This window comes from Drosophila innubila (assembly GCF_004354385.1).
Source record: "Drosophila innubila isolate TH190305 chromosome 3L unlocalized genomic scaffold, UK_Dinn_1.0 0_D_3L, whole genome shotgun sequence".
Lineage (NCBI taxonomy): Eukaryota > Metazoa > Arthropoda > Insecta > Diptera > Drosophilidae > Drosophila > Drosophila innubila.
In genome coordinates, this window is record NW_022995376.1 from 27,052,747 (window position 1) to 27,076,206 (window position 23,460).

Sequence of the window (23,460 nt, forward strand, 5' to 3'; positions counted from 1 at the left end):
TAAATACATATTTTATCAGTTTGGTTGAGATATCTCATAAAACCAAAAAGTTTTTCGTACTAAAACGTGATTTTCGACCAATAGAAAAATGTATTTATTCACTTAACAGGTAATATCTTCCAAACACCTCAACCAAAATGTATGTTTCATAAACCAAAAAACGCGAAATTGTACGTATTACAACATATTAAACAATTAACAATTAAACAACAATTTAAAATCGTTAGAGCCGATTTGTCAGAAATCGCCAAAACGTAAGCTAAAAAACTTTATTTCACCTGTAAAATGTTACCTGAGTACTTTAGAAAAAAAGTTTAAAGGTACGCCTAAAACACACCTTTCCAATGATATATAGAACATATTTGTAGCTTCTATGGTTTTCTGTTTCAATTTTAGCGGGATTTAGCGTTTTCCCGCTAAACTAGCGGTTTTTTCAAAAATCTACAAACATTTCTAGATTTTCGAAAAGGAATAAACCCTTATCATTACATTTAAACAAAGAAACTAACTTTTCATTTCATTTTGAGAAGTCCACTAAAATTTTCAAATTTATTTATCTTTTGAACCAGTTATCGGATTTGGGTGATTGAGGTATTAACGACGCGTATTTTTAAGTACAAAATTTTACCAAAAGGCCCCAACAGCCCCATTAGCTGCAATCAATTAATTTTTTCCCCTCCCGCTTACACCCCCGTACCTCATGACCCAGGTTGATTAGAAAAAGTTTAAGTATGCTATTTTGTAAGTAAGGACTAAACCTTTCGATCGGTATATAACTCGATCTGATCGGACAGTCGTAGCAAATTTTCCAACTTAGCTGTATATATAGTTAGTCGCCTTTCGCACCCTTCGTGATGCTTTCGTCACTAACGCGAACTGCCGTCCGCAGTGATCTATGATGTAAGAAAAAAATAACACTGTGCAAGTCGAAAAAAAAGACATGACCAAACTCAACGGTTTCCCCTATTTCGGGTCCATACAAAATTTTTTATTTAAGTTGTTTTATTGAATAAGCTACTTTTAAGAAAATATGACATTTTCTTCGGTCTCTAAATTCTACGGAATTGACTTTTTTGGTAAACTTTCTTCAGCAAAGTTTCTTGAAATGTTACAAGATACAAGTTTTATGAACAAGTCGAGTCGCGAAAATTGCGTTTTGGGGCTGTTTGGGGTTCATATGTCCAGAAAATCTAATTTTCAACGCAAATTTTTACGTTTTTTTTTATCATGTAACCCAGTTATAGAATATAAGTATCCGATACTTATACCAAAATGTAGATTGTGTTATGCCAAGTAGATTTAGCCAAAAGAGCTTGTTAAAAAAATTCAAAATTTTGAAATATACAGTTTACCAAAAAACAATTTTTTTCTTTACATTACCCTGAGTAATAACAAGATTGTATCTTTTACCAAACACACTTTTTTCTTACATTTATGTTATCCAGATAAGAAAAAACTACTTGACAAATTTTTCCATTGTAAGACGTTTTAAAAAAAGATTTTGTTAAATCTAGCATATTTCTTACTACTTCTGAAAGTCACAACCGATTTTAAAAGGCTCTACTGAAAGCTAATAAATATGTCTGTAAATAATTCATACAACCTATTTAAATTAAATCTTTAGTTTTAAAGCTAAGCTGGAAGATGTAAATAAACAGTAGATTTTTCATATTAAAGTTTGATATTTAAAGCGATGTAATTAGTTATATTTAATAATTATTCATATGACATCAACAACTAGTCATCTTACTGTATTTGGAAAGTGTAACGTGTCTATTATTATAATACTATTATTATATTCATACGCACCTGAAATATGGACTCGTTAACATGAATCGTTGAAGGTACTTGTACTTTATACACACGTTGATCGAATATTGGGCTATTATCGTTTATGTCTAATACTGAGACTACAACACGAGTAGTCGACGTCAATATAGGATTTCCGTTGTCCGATATAGAAACCTGAAAGCATTATATGTTAACATGTTAAAACCAATAAGAAATCAAGTTTTAATTTAAGTTAGATTCGAATCATAAGATTATTGTCTATAATCATATAGGATAGTTATTTAATTCAACTTTTTACACCTGATTGTCATGACCCCAATGGATAGAGAAAGAGAGATCGGTGATAAGTCTCACTCAGCACATGCTATGTGATGGTGGCAATCTTCGACCAGGGGAAAGTCGGTCCTTATTTTATTATAAAGAGCCTTACTATCATCTAACCGAGTACTTTACTTTACATTTTAAAACGAGGACACCAACAAAAGACTATTTTTTGAAGGAACGCAATTAATGGAGAATGTCTGGACTTAATGTATCAAGAAAAACAGAGACCGTGGTGAGAAATAAAACGCTTGTTTGTTAAAAAAAATTATATATATATATGTATATTAAACATATCTGTTGCTTAAAAGATTGTTTAAAGTTACAAAACTTACAAGTAAAAAAGATCTTTAGTCAAGATTAGGAAAATATAAAGAACCGGAGATGTGTATGAACGTTACAAACCAAAATCTTGCATAAGAACATGTCACATAAAGTCGAATTCAAAACTTTGGAGGTTTGAGGGGTTCAATTTTTAATTTACTTAATTTAATTTTTTCTATTGGCACAATATCGGGTATTTATATTTTAAAACAAAGTGCTTTTGCAGTTTACAAGAAGATAAATTAAGAACATATAATTATATGTTGTATTTAAATATTTATAAACATATAATTTAAAATATAATCAAATCAAAAAAAGTTAAAAGGAAAACTCACCTCTAGAATATGTTCTGCTTGATTTTCCCTGTCGAGCCTCCGCTCAGTTGTTCTAAGAACTCCTAAAGAAAAATAAAGAAATATGTTTGATTTTACCTATTTATTATTATGATTACTCATATACCTGTGTGAGGGTCTATATCGAAATATCCCACTAGATTTCCAGAAATAATATTATAAGTAATTTTTTGCGTTGAGTTCTTGTCGGGATCGATTGCTTTAAGTTGGATAATATCATTTTTCCCAGAACTGCCCTCTGTTACGTTAACATAATATACTGGTTTGTTTGTTAATGGAATATTGTCATTTTCATTTTCGACTTCAATGTAAACCTTGAAAGAAAAATAAAATACATAGTTATTAAAAAAAATTAAAACTTTTATTTTCTTTAACAATTTGAGTTACTTACCTTAACACAATTACTAAGTGGAACTATAGCATTGTCCTGAGCGCATAATGTTACCCAGTAAAAGTCCTTCGATTCAGCGTCAAGTTGAGTTAAAGTATGAATTGAACCTAAAATATAACATTAGTTCAAACTGTTTATAAGACACACTAATAACATACCTCGATCATTAACAGAAAAAATTCCAAGACCATCGCCACCAGTGATAGAATAGGATATTTTAGCATTTAAATCTACTCCATCCATATCCCGTGCGGTAACGTTCATAACGAAAGTGTCCTTTGGCATGTTCTCTCTTATTTTTCCCTCAAACACAAAATCGTCAAACTCGGGGGCAAACCGATTTTCATTTACATCAATTACTTCAATTACTATAGACACGTCAGCAGTTAATGATGGGATTCCACAGTCGATGGCGCTTATCAAAAGGTTATGAACTTGGAGATTTTCATAATTTAAATATCCGACTGTGCGTATAGCTCCAGATTGCTTATCAATTTTAAACAAATTCTTTTCCTGACTATCTTCTTGAAGTGAAAAGAGTATTTCAGAATTTAGTCCAATATCTTTGTCGATTGCCTCGATAACAGCTACCACAGTACCTCGAGGTACGTCTTCACGAACTTTGAATATATACTCTTGCACTCCAAATATTGGTGCATTGTCGTTAACATCATCGACAAAAATATAAAGAACAGCCTCCGCTGTTAAAACGGGAACTCCACCATCCTGCACAATTATGTGTAGTTCATATCTATCTTGCTGCTCTCGATCTAATGGCTTATTAAGCATAATACATCCAGAAGTTTTATTGATAATAAATTCATCAAAGTCAATAGATAAGCTATATGTAATTTCCGCATTAATTCCCAAATCCGCATCTGTTGCATGTACGCAAAATATAATACTTCCGTTTAAACCGTTTTCAGTGAGTCGGAGGGTAGCCAGAGACTTTTGTAGAACAGGGGGATTATCGTTTGAATCAGTGATAGTTATAGGCAGCATTTTAGAGTCCGATTTCGTCGGTTGACCTAGATCATAGACTGTTATATTTAAAATATATTCGCTTAACCGCTCTCTATCCAAGTAGCCAATAATCTGCAATTCGCCACTGTCAGGATCAATGCGAAAGACAGAATCATAATCGCCATCTGCAATTGCAAAAACCAACTTTCCATTGTATCCTAGATCTCGATCTCGAGCTTCGATGAAAGCTACTGTTGTTCCCAATTGAATACTTTCATTTAAAGTAAGCTCTTGAGGGAAATGTGTAAATTCGGGTCTATGTATATTTTGGCCATATCTACTAGGAGTCAATCCCAAGTCATTTATCTCCGATAATGATACGTTTTTAATGTTGTTTTTTTCAGCTAATGCTAATGTTTCCGCAAGTCGTCTAGCCACTCCAGTTTCACGACATTCGAATGATCCATATCCAATGTTGGAGTGTTCCTTTGAATAATCTAGAACAAGGTGAACATCGAGACTTAATTCATCGGAAAAGTGAGTTCCATCTGTAGCAGTTACTCTAATAACACGATCATTAATGGCCACGTCCATCAGATTGCATCCAATAGAAAGAGCTCCCGTGCTCGAATCTAAGTTAAAGCAACCATCTTCATTTCCAGATATTAAACGATATGAAATAACATCATCTACATCAAGATCAACTGCGGATATAGTAAAAACATCAGATCCAATTGGTGCCAATTTGATAACATTCCCATAACAATTAATGCGCTCAAATTGTGGTCTGTTATCATTTACATTTTTCACAGTAATTTCTAATGAAATTTCCGTTTGTCTCCTATATGGCAGTCCCCAGTCTGAAGCACGTATAAGAAGTGTATAAGCTCTCCGCATTGTTTCATAATCAATCAATGTAGTTGTTTTAACTACTCCAGAGAAATGGTCAATCTCGAATGGAACTTCATTTAGGTTGGCTATACTATAAGATATGTAGGCATTTTCGCCAGAATCTTTGTCTTTAGCTGTTAGTTTTGTTACGAATAAACCAGCTAATTCATTTTCATTCACGCTTATGTTTTTATTCGTGTACTCAAATATTGGGTCATTATCGTTCATATCTTCGACAGTAATTTTAACTTTGGCCGAGGATTGTTTCCGTGACCCAACGTCAGCTTGATCGATGGCAGATACTGTCAATGTGTAAATAGATTTCATTTCAGCATCAAGCTTCTTTTGCGTATACAACATTCCAGAATCAGGATTTATCCGAAACTCACCACCTTCATTTCCACCAACAATTTCCAAATATACCAATGCATATTTTCCTAAATCAGGATCACTCACTTTTAATCTAATAACTGGCATATTGATTGGAGACGTTTCCGGAATCGAAACATCATAAATTTCTTGTGTAAAAATAGGTACATTTTTTATTTCAGGAAGTATTTGAATTGTTACGGTTTTGAAGGTATATCTGGAGGGTGTGCCAAAGTCTTCACCTCGAAGAGTAAGATTATAAACATAATGATGTTTAAATGACTTAGCGAATTTGTGTAGTTCAATGTAATACTCGTCTGTCGCTTTTGTGGGAATCAACTGAAATATACCATCTGTATTTCCATCGACAATTTCCAATTTTTTTATTTCGCCATTTTTACCAATATCTTTGTCGTTTACTTTAACAATTCCATAAATAAAAGAGTCTGAATTAAGTATTACGCTCGAAAAAGTCTTGGCATAAATTTCGGGTGCATTCAAGTTAACCTAAAATAAAAAAAAATTATAAAATATATTTATTTGTATAACATTATAAAATCATTAATGTTGGGGTGCTTTAAGATTATTTATTATTAAAGATTATTTCGCGTCTGTACACCCAGACATATGTAACGCAAAATGACGTAATATTATTTAATTTTCACCATAATTGGCTTTTTCACAGAGTAAGTACCGTCTCTCACAGGCGGCAGGATTTTCTTCCATTTATTGGAAACGTTTACCAGGCTGAATTGCTCGCTGTTAACACTAGGCAACAGCCAAAATCTGACATGAACCAAACCCACTTTTATCGATAAGTATAGGGCCCCATTTGACAAAAACCAAATCTTTTTCAATTTTAAGTACCACTTATCTAAAAAAAATAGCATATGCGACATTAAATAAAAAAACACCAAGTTTGAAGTCTCTATCTCTTATGGTCTCTGAGATCGACACGTCCAAACAGTCGGACGGACGGACAGACCGACTTGGCTAAATCGACTCGGCTGTTGATCCTAATCATGAATATATATACTTGGGGTGGGTCTGCCACGCCTCCTTCTGCCTGTTACATGCATTCTGCCAAACACATTATACCCTTTTTTGCCCATTTTTAATGGGCACAGGGTATAAAAATATAGAGGCTGTGCTGTCATGCATTATAAGAAAAGAATTCTCCAATTTGACCAGGACGAGAAATGGAAATTATAATTGCGCGAAAGGATATTTCAACATAGTATCTCTATTACCCAGTGGGTTCCGTTGCAATCTGCGGCCAAATGGTTTTAAATGTTAAGGTTACGCGCCCACTATAGCTGAAAATAGAGGAACTGAAAGAAGAGATGATAAAATCAAACATTTTTGGTTGGTTCAAAACTGAACTGAACGCTGCAGTGCAGTGTGTTTTTTTTCTCTCAGCTTTCAGCTACGTTTTTAGCTATAGTTGGCACGAGGACTAAAGGAGGATGTATTTTTTATTTCCTTAGCAGATAATTTAACTTAAAATGATTTAATTCTGAATTAAAGGCTAAGAATAGTTTTAAACAAAATACTAAAGCCACAGTTTTTTTTTACGAAATCTCAATTTCACGTTATAATTAATGCAAATATGTAAGTTTTTGTCTATGGCGTTAAATGCTACCCAGCAGAACTGGACCTCAAAGAACGATTGAGGAACAGTTGAGGAAGATTCCCTGGTTATTGAGGAAACATCGAGTCGTTTGTATGAAAATCATTGAGGAATTTAACATTGCGATTTCCTAGGAACGAGGAATGAGAAAGCTTCCCTATACATTTCTCAACGTTTCCATAACGTTGGGGACTCCTCGTGGAACTCTGTCTCTCTCTAAAAAAAAAAATATTTAAAATCTTTTGTTTTAGTTTTGAGTTTATTTATTTATTTATTTTTTTTTTTTTTTGTTAATTTTTGTTTGATTTTTTACTTTGTATATTTTTTTTTTTTATTGTACTAGATTTTTATTCATGGCTGTTCTAGTGGAGTTCGAACCGAGGCCCCCGAACCGAAAAGTTGTGTTTGTCTACCACACTCGGCGACCCTTACCCAGTGCTGCCATAAAACAAAAAAAAAAAGCAGGATAGACAGACTCCGAAAAATGTACAAAAATAGGACATATGTTAAAAAAAGATACAGAAAAACAGGACAAATCTTAAAATTTCAACATTTTCATAGTTTTCAAGTAGACATGAATAAGATCATACATCAGTTTTTGTGTCATTAAAAAAAAAAAGGATGACATGGCAGCACTCTAATCATTGAGCCACGGAATCTAAAATTAGATTAACAATAATGTTCCAATTGGTTCCAATTTTATGTATCGGAAAATCAGCGGACAGTTGACGACGGCAGAATTATTACAACACTATCTATACAAACAAATCTATATAAAAAAAACAGTTGCTTAATTAGTTAGACAGAAATTTAGCCAGCGTTTTAGCTGGTTTGTTCGGAGAACGGATAACACAGAGTTGCCAGATCAAGAAATTGTCGTTTTTTAACACTGCTAGCTTTTAGCTCGGGTGACTGCGAAAATATGGAATTGTTCAAACATTTTACGCCAGGACAAAATTGCAAGAATATTAGCTAAAATTAAAACAATCTGTCGGTCCAAATTATATTAATTAATAATTTGTATTTATAAAAGAAAAGAATCCACCCATAACTATTAAGTGTTATACACAGCTTAACAATGAAACGTCAACAAAATTACAACATCAAGTAAACGTAAGGGAAAATCAAGAACAGGGAATTTTAGTTCTTCAGGGTAATGACTAGTAAGAGCGCTAACACACATGAATACAATACACACAAGTTAATTATTTGATCCTGACCGAATTTTGAGGGCTCATTGGTAAATTGTAGTGATGTAAAAATATATCGAAATATCGACAGCTCGATTTTCTTGGATGCGATTATCGATACTTCAACTCGATGATTTTTTTTGACTATCCATCGAGCTGATTATATCGATTTCCATGAAATATCAACAACTCACTGGGGCTTGTTCATCGTAGTTTATTTAATGTGCGTCCGTAATCACTGCGGACGGCAGTTCGCGCTAGTGACGAAAGCAGCGCGAAAGCAAGTGCGAAAGGCGACTAGCAATATATACAGCTAAAATGGAAAATTTGCTATGACTGTCCGACCAGACCTCTTTATATACCGAACGAGGTTTGGTCCTAACTTACAAAATGGCATACTAAAACTTTTTCTAGCTCACTTGGGTCAAGAGATACGGGGGTGTAAGTGGGAGGGGCAAAATTTAAAGGATTGCAGCTAATGGGGCAGTTGTGGCCTTTTGGTAAAACTTTTATTTTATATTTTTTTTCTTTTTTTTCTTATTAAAAATACGCATTGATTGATACTTCGATCACCCAAATCCGATAACTGGTTCAAGACATAAATAAATTTGAAACTATTTTCTCAGATTTCTCAAAATGAAATTAAAAGTCAGTTTGTTGGTTTGTCTGTTTGTATCAAAGCGCTGAAAAAGCTTAGATGTAATGATGGGGATTTATTCCATTTCGAAAATCTAGAAATGTATTTTCTACGACCTTTTGCAAAAACCGCTAGTTTAACGGGAAAAATATATTTCCCGCTAAAATGAAAACCCAAACAGATTTCAAACCATAGAGGCTACAGATATGTTCTAAATATCGTTCGAAAGGTAGTTTTGTGGACTTTTAAGCATACCTTTAAACTTTTTATCTAAATAACTCAAGAAACATTTTAAAGGTGAAATAAGGTTTTTAGCCTGCATTTAGGCGATTTATGACAAAATGCCTCTAACAATTTTTGTTAAATTGCAATATATTGTAAAATTTCGGGTTTTTTGGTATATGGAAAATAATACTGAATATATATATATATTTTAATAAGTATAAAAAGAGGGCAGCAGCAACAAGGCAGGCGTAGCAGCCAGAGCTTGAGAGTGTAGCTGACAGCTTTGCGGTGCACAAATAACCAGTGTTGCCAGACAGTTTTGTTTTGTTTGGTTTTGCTGAAATACCCAGTGTTGCCGGACAGTTTTGTTTTGTTTTGCGTTGCTTAAATATCCAGTGTTTTTAGACCGTTTAGTTTTGTTTTTTGACTATTTTTTTAAATATGAAAGAAATTCACCAAAAAAAATTAAAAAATTTTCTATCTATCTTTTGACTACAATGTCAAAAGCAAAAGCAACTTCAAATATATCTACACGAGGTAAAAGTCTAGTGTCGAATGAAATTTCCAGCCCCAAAATTTATGATATCCAATTTTGTAAAGAACAAAATAAAGCTTAATATAAAACTTTTAAATAAAAATAACACAATATTAGTTACATAAAGAAAATGTGTCTTACCTGTTTGACTGTTATTGAAACTCTCGCTTTGCTGGACTGGTGGCTTTGTTGATGAATCGCTGAGCCCCTGTCATTTGCTAAAACAGTAAGTTCGTGATGCGAATTATCTGCGTAACTCAACGGCTTCAATATTGATATATCTCCTGTAGTTGGGTGAATGGCGAAATATTCGCTATCTATTAAAAAACTATAATAAATTTCACCATTTACTCCTAAATCAGCATCGTCGGCAGTTACTTTCAGAATACTGTGATGTTTTTGAGTGTCCTCAGGAACAGTTACCGCATATTCAGTTGGATAGAATAGTGGACTTAAGTCATTTCGATCTAATACTTGCACATGAACAGTCGTTTCCGTTTCATAACTTATGCTGTCATTTTTGCCACGAGAGTAAGTTATTTGAGCTCGTATTTTCAGAGAATACTCGTCAGTTTTCTCTCTGTTTAGAACAATGTTGCTAGTTCGAGTTCGAATACATACAAAGGCGAAATTTCCAATCAATTTTTCTTCGGCTTTAAATAGCTTGTCTTTATCGCCATTTATTATTCTATATTTTATGTCATAATTGGAATTTACTGAAATTCCTGCCAGATCCTCATGTAATACTCCTTTTGCGTATGTTTTTCCAAGGCTGTTTTCTGGTATTGTCACATTATATAGTTGGTAACGAAAGTTGACGTTGTTATCCAAAAGTGACTTTTGATGAAAGATCGCAGTTTTAGCTCCAGCATCCGTTGCCAATACAGACTGAATTAAGCAAGTGCAGCTTAATAGGGAAATCCATAGAAGTAATAAAACTTTTTTTCTTTTAAAAGCTTTAGCATATTTTTTAAAATTCATATTAGACATTAACTGTTATTGTTCACATGGTATCCAGTACTAAAAATAAAATTAATAAAATTGCACAAAATTAGTTATGAAAGTTTAGACTAAATCCAAGCATTTAAATATAAATTTAATTTGAAGGCTCCTCTTTGCAAAAGTAATGTATAAATTGGTGTTTCCGTGGCTCTATATAGAACTTTTGCAGTTAGAAAATAACACGAGACAAGAGCCCAAATCTGAATCGAACCAAACCGACTTTTTTGGATAGACGAAAAAAAAACATTTTTTTTCTATGGCAGTATTTTGATATTAAAATTTTTTAAAATTTGGCTTTTTTTCTTGCCATTTTTCAGAGGTGCGCGCACTTTTGTCATCATTACTTGAGAATGTCAAAACCGATATTCAAAAGCTTTACTTTTTCTGAAAGCTTATGAATATATCTCTAATTCATCCGTACACTGTCTAAGATCAAAACCAGTAGTTTTAGAGCTATTCATTTTTAAGTTAAGAAAATTTTTTTTTGCAAAGCTGCATTAATTGAGCGTTAAATCCACAAAAACTGACTGTTTGGTGTGCTCTATGATGGAGAGTCGGTTACCGTTAATGGAAACCGGTATATAGTCATGATAACCGACTATTTTGTTTCCGAATTGGATGACATGAATGTGGATGAGATATGGTTCCAACAAGACGGCGCTACATGCCACACAGCGCATGTCACAGTCGCTTTATTGAAGGAAACATTCGAAGAGCGCATAATTTCGCTGGACCTATCAATTGGCCACCAAGACCGTGTGATTTGACACAATTGAATTTTTTTCTTTGGGGATATGTGAAGTCGCTCGTCTACGCAAACCACAAACGTAAAGGGACTTGGAAGCCAACATTAGTCGCGTTATTGCCCACATACGTCCCCAAATACTCGAAAAAGTGCTTGAAAATTGAACCTCTAGACTTGGCTTTATTCGAGCCAGCCGCGGCGGCCACATGCCGGAAATCATATTTAAACATTTAAAGGCAGTGTTACAATAATTAGAATAAAACTAGTAGTTGGGCTATTTTAACACATTTATTGCTAATTAATAATGCGTCCAACAACCTGCTTTGGATATCACCTCGGATATTCTATCTGGCATGAATTGTACAACATTCTGAAATTCGGGATAAGGAATTTCAGTCCATTCTTTAGTGGCAGTAGCCCGTAACTCCTCTAACGACTGAAATTTCCTTCCACCAGCGCAAACACATCTAGCAAGACTTCCCCACATGTTTTCGATAGGATTGAAACCTGGGGAACGTGCTTACAACTCAAAAAGTTAAATTTCCTTTGATTGAAACCACTGACGACTGCTGCGCGATACATGTATAAGGGCATTATCCTGTTGGAAAATTGATTCTGGTTAACTGCTGCTCCAAAAAGCTAACAAGAACTTCATCTAGCAATTTTGTATAACCATCTGATTGCATTCTTCCAGTAATTTTGCAAATAGGCTTCCTATTGTAAAAACTGAATCCAGCCCAAAACATCAACGAGCCACGTTGTTTTTGGCAATTGCAAATCAGTTTTCTTTAAGATGCAGTTGCGTTTTTCATTAAGCCGTTGCAAATATTTGCTGTTTAAGCCCTTGGGGATATTTATTTATTGTTGCTGTTTAGATAATTTTTGTTGTAGTTTTCCTTTAATTTGATCACATCGTCTCCTACTTAGGCTGAAAGGGTTAATTTCAATGCAATTTTCCGATCGGACATACCAGTATCCTTGTAAGCAAGGAGCATAGCAACTTCTTCGGATAATAGCGGATAATATTAGAATTGTTTAGAAAAACTTTTTGCCTCAAAACATTTTTGGTTTAGGCTCTAGGAAAAGGCAAAAAAGTAAATTTTGGCATAAATTCAAAATTTTTAATGGGTACTTAATGGGTTAAGGAAAGTTTTGTATCATTTAAACGGCATATTGAAGACCTTTCCGTTGATGCCAAAATGTAAATAAAATAACTTTAAATAGCAAATGACAATATTTTTCAAAAATAAATTATTTTATTTTAATAGAATTGAAATCGAGACTAAAACGGATTAAAAAATATTTTTATAACAACAATTTTAGAAATATTTTTTCACGCAAATAGCTTAAATTCATTATTGAGAAAGTCATCACGCTAAGTTTAAAAGGCAGCTAAATAAGATTAAACCAAAGTTGTTTTGATTTCGAACACTTTTATTTTCAAGTGTCTGCATAAATTGAATATATATATATGTTCTTTAACTTAATATGCCATATCAAAGAGTTTAATTGGTATGGAAAACAGCAGTTTTTGCAATTCATTGAAGCCGACTTCAACAAATAAAGACGGATTTAAAAAGCAAGATTCCTTAAATCACTAAATGTGTTTATAAATGCGGTGTAATTTTACTAGATTTAAATTAATCAGAATTTAACTGTCGTTAAATCCTGGTAACAGAGTTTTATATTTAAGAATATGTTCCTTGAATTGTTAATAAAGAAGCTCCAAAACTGATTTAGTTTTGATTTAATTTCGTAAGAGCAAATTAAAATTTGGACAGCTGTTTGACAATCGAAAAAGGCGCGAAAGCACAAAAATCAGAAGGAATGTGCAACACTTTTTTAACTTAACCCTCTAACACTTAAGCCAGCCTCAAGACACTTATCCGTTTAATTACAATAACTTAAAAAATGATTAATTTTTTAATAAAAAAAATGTGAGCTTACATACAATGTGAGTTTTTTTTAATGAATACCACTTTGAAAATAACCGATCAATTTAACTTATTATTTATTTTCGTGAAAGGTAGGTTTGTGAAAATATTAAAATTGAGCATTTTATCACTAAAAAATATGTTGAATTTTTTTTACATATTGTCACCTTACAGGTAAACAAAGGTAAATTCCGAGACCCAAGACTTATTTCTGTTCATTATTTTAAAAGTTAATCTTAGAGGGTTAAAGTAAAAAGGTAAATAAGTAAAATATGTTGTTTAAGAATCTTTGTATTTGTTATGTGTTTGCTGCAATTCAGACAATATCTTCATTTTTTTAGTTAAGCAGTCGAACTTTCATAACTCAAATTTCTATAACTCGAACTTAATTGACAGCGTTTTTAACCAAATTACATACAATTCTGCTTCCGTAACTCGAACTTCCGTTAGTAGAATTTCTCCATAGCTCGAACAAAAATATTGACACTTGAATGGTTTTAATTTAAATATATCGTGGAAATCCTTAATTGTGATTTTTTCCGTTTTTGTTTTATGCTTCTGTTACGGGCTTGATCGGATATGTTATAATGATTACATTAATATATGGTAATGCAAAATGATAAAAATATAGCATCAACAATTACATAATCTGGTGAAATAGCTTATATAATTCTAAGTCTTCAGCGAGCACTACAACTGATGATCCCTACAAAGCCTTGAACAAACTGGAATCTCTTTTTGTTAAAAATAAAAAACATAAAAATTATAAAGATAATACAATTTAAATGTTCGCGATTTTAAATGTTTATGCTTGGATAATGGTGATTCGAGTTAGAGAAGTTCAACTTTATTTTCGTTCTCCAGCTCGATTGCCCCAACCCCTTCTTAGCTTCCATTTCAGACCTGTAAATAAAAATTAAAATGCTAAAAACTCACAAATTTATCCATATTCATCACAACAGAATGTGAACCACTTATCGTATTCCAAATCAAAACACCCTCGCAGCTGATTACAATGCAAATTACAGTGGTCGGCATATTTATTTTGACAAAACGTAAAGTTAAATCTACTTATAATTTTAACTAACTTATGGAGATTTTAGTATCAATAAAAAGGTCATTTAAATCCTGTTTGAATGATACAAAATGTTCCTTAACCCATGTTCTTACCCATTGAATATTTTGAATTTATGTAAAAATCTACTTTTTTGACTTTTTTCCTATGCAAAAAGAATTTTCCAAAAATCTCTTTGCTTATATTTTTTTATTGTTTTTTGAATAAGATGATCTCAGAAAAATTTTGTACGAAAAGGAGGAAAAAGTGGCTAAAATAGTCATTTTTAGCAATTTTCAAAAAAATCATAAAAAATATAAGCATAAGATATTGGAAAAACTCTTTTTGCAGTCACTATAAGAATTGTTTGAAGAAACTTTTTGCATTAAAACATTTTTTGGTTAGGCCCAAGAAAAAAAATTTTAAAATTTGACACAATTCTACGTCGACATAAATTCAAAATTTTCAATGGGTACTCAATGGTTTAGGAAAATTTTGTATCATTCAAACAAGATTTAAATGACTTTTTTATTGATGTTAAAATCTATGAAGATGAAAAAAGTTATGAAAAGTTAGTTCAAACTATGAGTAGATTTAACTTTACATTTTGTCAAAATAAATATGTATACTTTATTAAAAGCGGTACACAAAATCAAAAAAAAAGAACTAAAATTCTCACTTGTTGTTATGATTATTTCATTTATCACTGTTTTCAACACGAGAAATTTAAGCTATTATAATTAAGAGTTTTAAAATTGTATTACACAGCATCTATTAAAGGTTATTCAACTCAAACCAATACACTTATTGCAAAATATTTATTAATAATCCAGTTAATGATATATCTTTATATGTAGATATATATATAATGATCTGCCCTGACATAAGGTTTAAAGTCTTTCAATCTTTAATTATTAGCGAATGGTTAAGGATTGGGTAATTGTAAGGGTTCTCGACCAGAAAACAGGATTACCAACTTCACTGACTAATTTTAAATTAGCCCACACAAGTTATCACCCTATATTGATATTAAATATCTTTGATTTTAAGTAAACAATAGATTTATATATGTATCAAAGTCACCGGGTGGTTTACATATGTATACATTTCGTAAAGTAATTGTATTGAAAAAATAAGAACTTCACATATTAAATTTATTTTATTTTTCTTTATTACAGTTAATTCCAATTTTTTAAAAACAAAACACAAATAGGCATTTTTTTTACGTTGTCAAATCAATTACTCGACCAAGTGTAGTCGAGTTTGCAATGCATTTTATCAATCTCCTTAAAAAGGCACCAATAAACAAACACAAGCGCAACCCGGCTTACACCAGCCTATATAATATTTATTCACATATATACATATATATCTATGCACATTAGTACATAAACAAATTGAAACATTCAAGCACGCACTTATTATACCCACGTACATAAAAATGACGAGCCGAGCTTTAAATTTTACTTCTTATAAAGAATAACACATTTACCTAAGCCAAACAAATTTGTATTGAAAGGGAAATATGTATAATTCAGAATTTGTTTCACAGACTTTAAATAATTTAGTTATCTCGCCGCACAACAAGTACATACGAATAAGATAATTCATTCACATACAACGTTAATTGGTTATTTTGGTTAAATTTTTATTGAATTATTTCATCTATATCGACGAATTGACAATGTTTACACTTTACTGCACATTACATTTCTGAGCATAGATCAGTAGTTATCGATTATTTTGCACACACTTAACGATCTTGGCGTTGCCAGACAACAAAGTCGGCCTTAAGTAATACGATGCGTACATATGTATATGTTTGTATGTAAATATGTAAGTATCTTTAATGTGTAACATTATATGTAACTATTTTTGTCTTTTAACATTGTTTCTGACATTTGGCCTTTAAACAATCTTAGGAGTTTTACTCTAAATTTGAGATTCACTACATGTACATATACATATCTTCATACATACATTCATATGTATTTATTTTCATATATATGTACATATGTTTCCGTAAAACATTTGCACAATTACAAAACTGTTTAGATTTGTTTATAACTTTTAATAAAAACTAAGAAATCGTGAAACAAATAATTTGAAATATACATACATACGTATATATGAACATATTTCAGCATATAAAATTCGCCGCGTGCATGTTTGTGTGTTTGTAAATTATGCAGCAACTTGTTAAAATAAATCAAGCAACTCGAGCTGGCACAATAATTCCTTTAAAAATGTAGTGCACTCGAATTATTTGATAAATGTACGTACAGACTTGTTCATACATACATATATGTATTTAATCATGCCTTTAGTTATGTGTTTAATTATTTACGTACACTTTTTAGCATATCTTTTATACTTTTATTTAAATACACATTTCTATTATTATTACGGAAACACTGAAACACCGAAAATGCTATGCTAGCTCGCTTTTATTTTATTATAATTTAAATCTGAGCTGTCTCACATATGCATGCACACACACGTAAACACAAACATTCATACATACATGAATGTTATGTACACGGTACGTTAAATTATGAACTTTACAGGCGTCCGCGACACACGACCGTACGGATGAGCTGCGCCAAGGAGTGTGTAACTGCAAGATTTTACTCAGGGCTCAAACACGAGCGAACATTATCGCTACGTTTCTTACTTTTTCCATTAACAGCACAAGCCAAAGAGAACAACTTCAAAGCGCACATTCATACATGTTTGGACATAACATGTATATACCATCCAAAGGTTTAACAGTGTTCCCCTTACAACTAATAAGTTGCAGCTTGCAACACCGAACCAAAACAGTTAGCATAACAATCATTTTCTCCTATACTGAAAGTAGAAGTTATTCTTATACAAAATATACTGGTTACATAAGTGACCCTTTATTTCTCCTTTAGTTAGAAGTTAAACATTCGGATAACTGACAGTTCACTTTCTTACATTTATTAAATATCATCGATAACTGTCATAATATCTTAACAGAAATAAAATTTCTTTAAATTATTATTATTAATATTAATATTATTAATGATCAGACTTCATTTCATGTAGACACTTAACTCAAGCCATAATTTTTATTTGAAGGATAGAAAAGGCCAAAAGGGGAAATCTCCCCCAAATAGGATGTAAGAAAATAGGATATTTTAATTTTTGCCGACTCTAAATAACTTGGGAATAAATGGGAAATATCATTAAAAGAGATTAAACGAAAATATTATTATTTTCTCAAAATTTTTCTTCTTTGACGGACAATAAACACAAAACTTCGTATCAAGGATTCAAACCGAATCAAATATCGGTTGCTGTTTCGGTTCTGGTACGTCCCGAAACAACTATTTCAGTAAAAGGTTCTATTTCGATTTTTTCCTTTCGGTTCCGGTATCAGTACCGGTACATACCGTTACAAAAATTAAATTAAAAAATAACTAAATGTTCTAAAACAAAAATATATTAACAGATTACATATGTACGTACTACATGTACATACGTATTTTATCAATACAAACCTAGCTTAAATTTTATGTTTGTTTTAATAGGAAGCCAAATGGTGAATGGTATATAAAGAAAACAATTCATAATTTTGGGAAGAAGGTAGAGTAAGTCTCGGTTTTCGGCTCTCAAAAAATAGTTTATTTCGGTTACGGTTTCGGCTTCGATACTCAAAATGAAACGGTTAATTTCGGTTAACGGTTCCGGTATTATTCCCTGCTTTGAATTGTTGTCCGACAAATAGGAAAATTATATTCTTTTTGAATTCCTTTTAATGATATTTCCCATTTTATTAACAAGTTTTAACAAAACTAGGTATTCATTTTAGAACCTCAGTTTCGTGGTAAAATATTCTTAGAATTCAACGCAGATTCCGAAAGACTGCAACTGGATTTCATAGAAAGTTTTAAATTTAAGTGTCTTCTGTCCATATACACAAATTTCTTTTAATCATATGTACTGGGAAAAGTTTTAGAAGTTTAAGCAGACGCCACCTATTGGGTCTGTTGTCAACATATTGCTCCCCTCCATTAATTTTTTGTATATTTCGTTACAAACAAAACACGGTAGGTGGTGCTCAGAGAATTTCCCATGCTTGGCCACATACTACTATCGATTCGATGCAATATTAGACCGGCATCTATCGGGAAATAACAGTAAATGGCGTCGAAATTAATTCTGAGAAATTAACCACAATGATAATAGTCACAAAAACAATTAAAATTGTTGATCAGTGTTGTTGATCTGTTTATTAACATATTTGGAGCTTGAAAAATAGATTTAACAGGAACTTTTGTGATGGAAATGGTTTTTAGAGCATTAAACGGTTAAGCGCCATCTATGTGCAATTTACTTTATTTGATTCCGAAATTTTGTCGAAATTTATCTTATATTCCTTGAAATTTTACACAGTTGCCATAACTACATACCTTATACATAAAGTACTTACCATCCAAACGTTTTTTGCTATAGCAAGTCTGGAAATTAACATACAGCATCCGAAAATGAGCTGAAGTATCGATGAAAAATAGCTAATATACTAGCCAACCTTTTTTTTTTTTTTAGCGAATTATTGATAAAAAAAAAACTAAAACTGCGCGCGGATTAACGTCGTTAAATTTGATACCTAAAATATACCAGATCATCTGTTATTAATAAATACTGAACCACTGATAAATTTAAGTTTTAGGTATTGTAAATTTCAAAATGCAATAGCTTCGCAATAAATTTATAATTTGATGAAAATTTAAAATTTGAAATTAGATAAAATTAAGGAAAACATTTTAATGAAGGTTTGAGCGAGTTCTGGGCTTCTAGCTTAAAAACTTAGAAATTATCAAAAAAAAGAGGTGGAAAATTTTTAAGTTACCAATTTTGACACTTGACCCAAAATTGTACATGTTGCAATTATGGCAAATTTTGAAGGTTGGCAGGTTTTGCTTTCAAGTTTTCAGGGGGAACAATAGCTGTTTCTAGATGAAAAGCATCTTAATTTGTTTTTGTGCGCACTTTTGCACAGTCTTACCAAAAATATAAATAGAAAACTTAGCGGAAAATATATTTAAATTAGCTAGATTTCCAGATAATATCGGTTTTGAAATATTTCTATCAAACAAATTCTGAAAGTAGCCAGAACTAGCTATAAAATAGCTAAGTTGGCAACAGTGCATAGTAAGGGTGTTTCTGAAACAGATTCAGATTTGATTTCACAGATCAGTCGTTCAGAGCAGCTCCATACAAAGTGTGTAGTGTGACCAGACAAAATAAAAACTACTCGGAAAGGCTATACTTATTTACTTATTTCAATATATATAAAGAAAAGGAGTTGTCGTTCTTCAACACTGCTTGCTTTTAGCTAGGGTGACTGTCAAAACATTGAACTGTTCAATCTTCTTACGAGTGACAAGTTAAAAACGACCGCCATTCATTTAAAAACATAAATATGTCTGGAGCTATTCAACCAGGACCAAATTGTTGGAATATTATCTTTGACCGAAACAATCTGTGGGTCCAAATTACATACATTTTTAATTTGTATTATTAAAATTTGCAGAGTCTACACTTTAAGTTGTCTTCGCATATTCTTCCTCCTTGAAGTACATCACCCAGAATATCCAACATTTTTGACATTTTCCATTCCCTTTTCCCTGCAAATGTATATTAATAAGTTAAGCGATTTCAAAATGTAAACCAAGCACAGTTGACCCAACAGAGTTACCATTCAATTTTGTATTTATTTTTCGCTGCATTGGCACCACTAACTTTCACTCACCATCAGCTAAATATTCAGCATTTTTCGTTCGCTCATGTCAAATCCGACGTGAGTATCTAGCTACACAAATATATCACCTCATAGTGGTAGGGGTTTCCTGAATCAGATTAAGATAAGATTATTAAAATTTGTATTTCGCAAAGCTCGCAAATAACAGTTAACACTTTTTTTCAATGCGATCTTCTTACTGAAAAAACAGAAAAAAACAGCACACTGAGCGGAACACTTTTTTCTTCTCGCTTGTGCTGCGTATGCTCTGCTCAGCAAAAAAAATGTCTGTCTACGAATAACAACCAAAGAGAGACACTTTTGGGCGAGCGCTCACGAAACAACTGTTGGCAAATGAGCAAAACATTAAAGTGTCCTTTGATGTTGTTGTTGTTTTAAGTGCGTATTCTTTAGGTAGCGACACGAACTTTAAAGCCGCTGGAAAATGTACATACGTACAATTTTTATTGTTCAAAGTTGATTGTATGATAAAAAATGGGTATATATTTATTACTATTTTATTTATGTATATATTTAGATAAATAGAACTTTCAAATGCAAGTGACATTTGCTTAATATTCGTACAAAGATCGTTAAATCAATTACGCATAATAACTGTTTTTGCTTGAGCGCTTGACAACTGAGCAAAAACAGAACTGTGAGTGTATTTTCGATCTCTTTCTCGTTGTGTCCGTTCGAGAAGTGTTTTTTACGGACACGCTGAAAGTCTTAACTGTTATTTGCGAGCTCTGGTATTTCGGCAATCAGCTATTCATAGCTACATACATATGTACATATAGAAAAACTGGCCACACTAATATTTTCCAAATAATCTGCACTAAGTCATATTCTTTTTATATGAGAATGACTTTTATATGGAGAACGTTGAAAGATTCAAGTATTGATAACTATAAAACTATAGTCGAGATCTCGAACATAGGGTACCCGTTACTTCTTTCAATATATATAAAAGTACTTTTAAGAAATTACTTGTATTGCTTTGAAAACATATGTAACTGCCAATTAACTTTTCGATCTGGCTGCGAATCAGTCTGATAATAGATAATATTAATTACCACAAAATACTTATTTTCTTAAGAACTGTGGGTGTGGTGGTTTTTCGCGATTTACGGAGGCGAAGGGGACGTGGCAAAAATTTAAAACAAACTTTATCTCCGTGAGGTATACAGAAATCGGTGTGACAAATTTGGTTGTTCTATCACTTATAGTCTCTGAGATCTAGGTGCTCACACAGACGGAATATAAATACTTTATAGGGTCGGAGATGCCTCCTTCTCATTGTTACATACAATTTTCTAGATTTAAAGCAAGAAAATTACTATAGATTTTCCATATGGATATGGAAGCTTAGAAAGCGCTAAGGGAATTGCAGCCGAAGCTTGAAAATAAGGTTAAAGAAGTCGGAGATAAAAAGGAACCAATAATTTTTTAATTACAGCATTATAAAAAATTTTAAAATTATATTTCTGTACGCAAACTATTATTGAAATGTCTTAGAAAAATAGTTTTCACGCTTTCTTTTGTTATGCTGTATAATCGCCCATTTTTTAAAAATTACGAAATCAAAATTTAAACAGTGGTGGGATTCCTGAAACAGATTCGGATTTGGTTTCGTTGCAGATTTGATTTCACCGATCAGCTGTTCACAGCTGCTCCATACAAAAATGTGTAGGGCTGCCAGGCAAATTTAAAAAGTTATTCGGAAAGTGTGGTAACCATAAGTAACTTTACGAAATCAGGTCTGAGGCTGATTTCGTTTTGATTTCATTTCGATAATATGTGAGACCATGCATTTTGATAACAATATTTGGTCACACTTGGTGTTTGTTTACATTTTGTGGTGATTTTAATTGGGAGAATGTTGAAAGTTTCTTACATTTTAAGAATTAATAATAAAAGAACTGTATATTTATGATGGATAATTACTAAAAATGTCCCAGATGGATATGACAGATATTAAAGGGATGTGAGAATTGAAGCTAATTCCCGAAAATTGCTTAAAAAGACGCAGATAATAAAGGAGCTGTTAATGTGTAAAATTGCAGCTTAACATATAGTATTATTCTAATAATACTATTCTGCAACTAAACTATTCATAAGAAAATCTTAGAAAAACACATTTTTCACACTTTGTCAATTTGTGTTTTGCCATCGTTTTTTTAATTCTCGAAACCAAAATCAAATCAGTGTGTAAAAAGGGTCGTTCCTGAAACTGATTCAGATTTGCTTAAACCAAATAGAAATCTAATCCGAATCTGTTTCAGGAATCCCACTAGTGTGCAAAAACCAAATCAAAGCCATGATGAAATTATAACAAAGTGAATGCTTCACTCGACGCTGTGTCTTTTTCGGGGCCACGATTGCTCAGAGCGAATGCAAACGTTGTCATGAGCGGTTGCGTCGTGTACGCACTTAATGAGAAAATTAAAATACAAAAACAAACAACGTTGGTTTCATGATTTAATTAATAAATATAAGAAAAACATACCATTGCTTTTTATTTTAATTTTATCACTGCGAACGAAGGGTGCGAAAGGCGACTAACAATATATACAGCTAATTTGGAAAATTTGCTATGACTGTCCGATCAGATCGAGTTGTATACCGATCGAAAGGTTAAGTCCTAACAACAAAATGACATACTAAACATTTTTCTAATTCACCTGGGTCATGAGATATAGGGGTGCAAGTGGGAGGGGAAAAATTTCAATGATTGCAGCTAATGGGGCTGTTCATGTCTTTTGGTTAAATTTTTTATTTTTTCAAATTCTTATTAAAAATATGCGTTGATTGATACCTCGATTACACAAACCCGACAACTGGTTCAAAGGATAACTAAATTTGAAATTTTTAGTGGACTTCTCAAAATGAAATGAAGTCAGTTTGTTTGTATGTCTGTTTGTATCAAAGCGCTAAAGAAGCTTAGATAAATGATGGGGATCTATTCCACTTCAAAAATCTAGAAATGTTTGTTCCACGACTTTTTGAAAAAAACCACTAGCTTAGCGGGAAAGCGCTAAATCCCGATAAAATTTAAACCTCAACAGTTTCCAAACCATACAAGCTACAGATATGTTCTATATATCATTAAAAAGGTGTGCTTGAGGGCTTTTAGGTGTACCTTTACATTTTTTCTAAAGTACTCAGGTAACATTTTACAGGTGAAATAAAGTTTTTTAGCTTCCATTTTGGTGATTTCTGACAAAACGGCTCTAACGATTTTTATTAAACTTTGGCTGAGGGGTTTGGAAGATATCACCTGTTAAGTGAATAAATACATTTTTTTATCGGTCGAAAATCACGTTTTAGTACGA

General features: G+C 32.2%; 1 protein-coding gene across 1 annotated transcript in view; it reads right to left on the reverse strand.

Moving 5' to 3' along the window:
- LOC117789264 (fat-like cadherin-related tumor suppressor homolog) overlaps positions 1-17,065 on the reverse strand; it is a 47,710-nt gene extending 30,645 nt beyond the window's left edge. The window contains exons 1-7 of the mRNA XM_034628377.1: positions 16,880-17,065; positions 9,762-10,640; positions 3,339-5,910; positions 3,181-3,287; positions 2,896-3,103; positions 2,772-2,833; positions 1,810-1,965 (exon numbers count right to left, since the gene is read on the reverse strand). Coding sequence (XP_034484268.1) covers positions 1,810-1,965; positions 2,772-2,833; positions 2,896-3,103; positions 3,181-3,287; positions 3,339-5,910; positions 9,762-10,610 — 3,954 coding nt within the window. The 5' untranslated portion in view covers positions 10,611-10,640; positions 16,880-17,065. The remainder of the gene's footprint in view (positions 1-1,809; positions 1,966-2,771; positions 2,834-2,895; positions 3,104-3,180; positions 3,288-3,338; positions 5,911-9,761; positions 10,641-16,879) is intronic.
- Between the last annotated feature and the right edge of the window lie 6,395 nt (positions 17,066-23,460).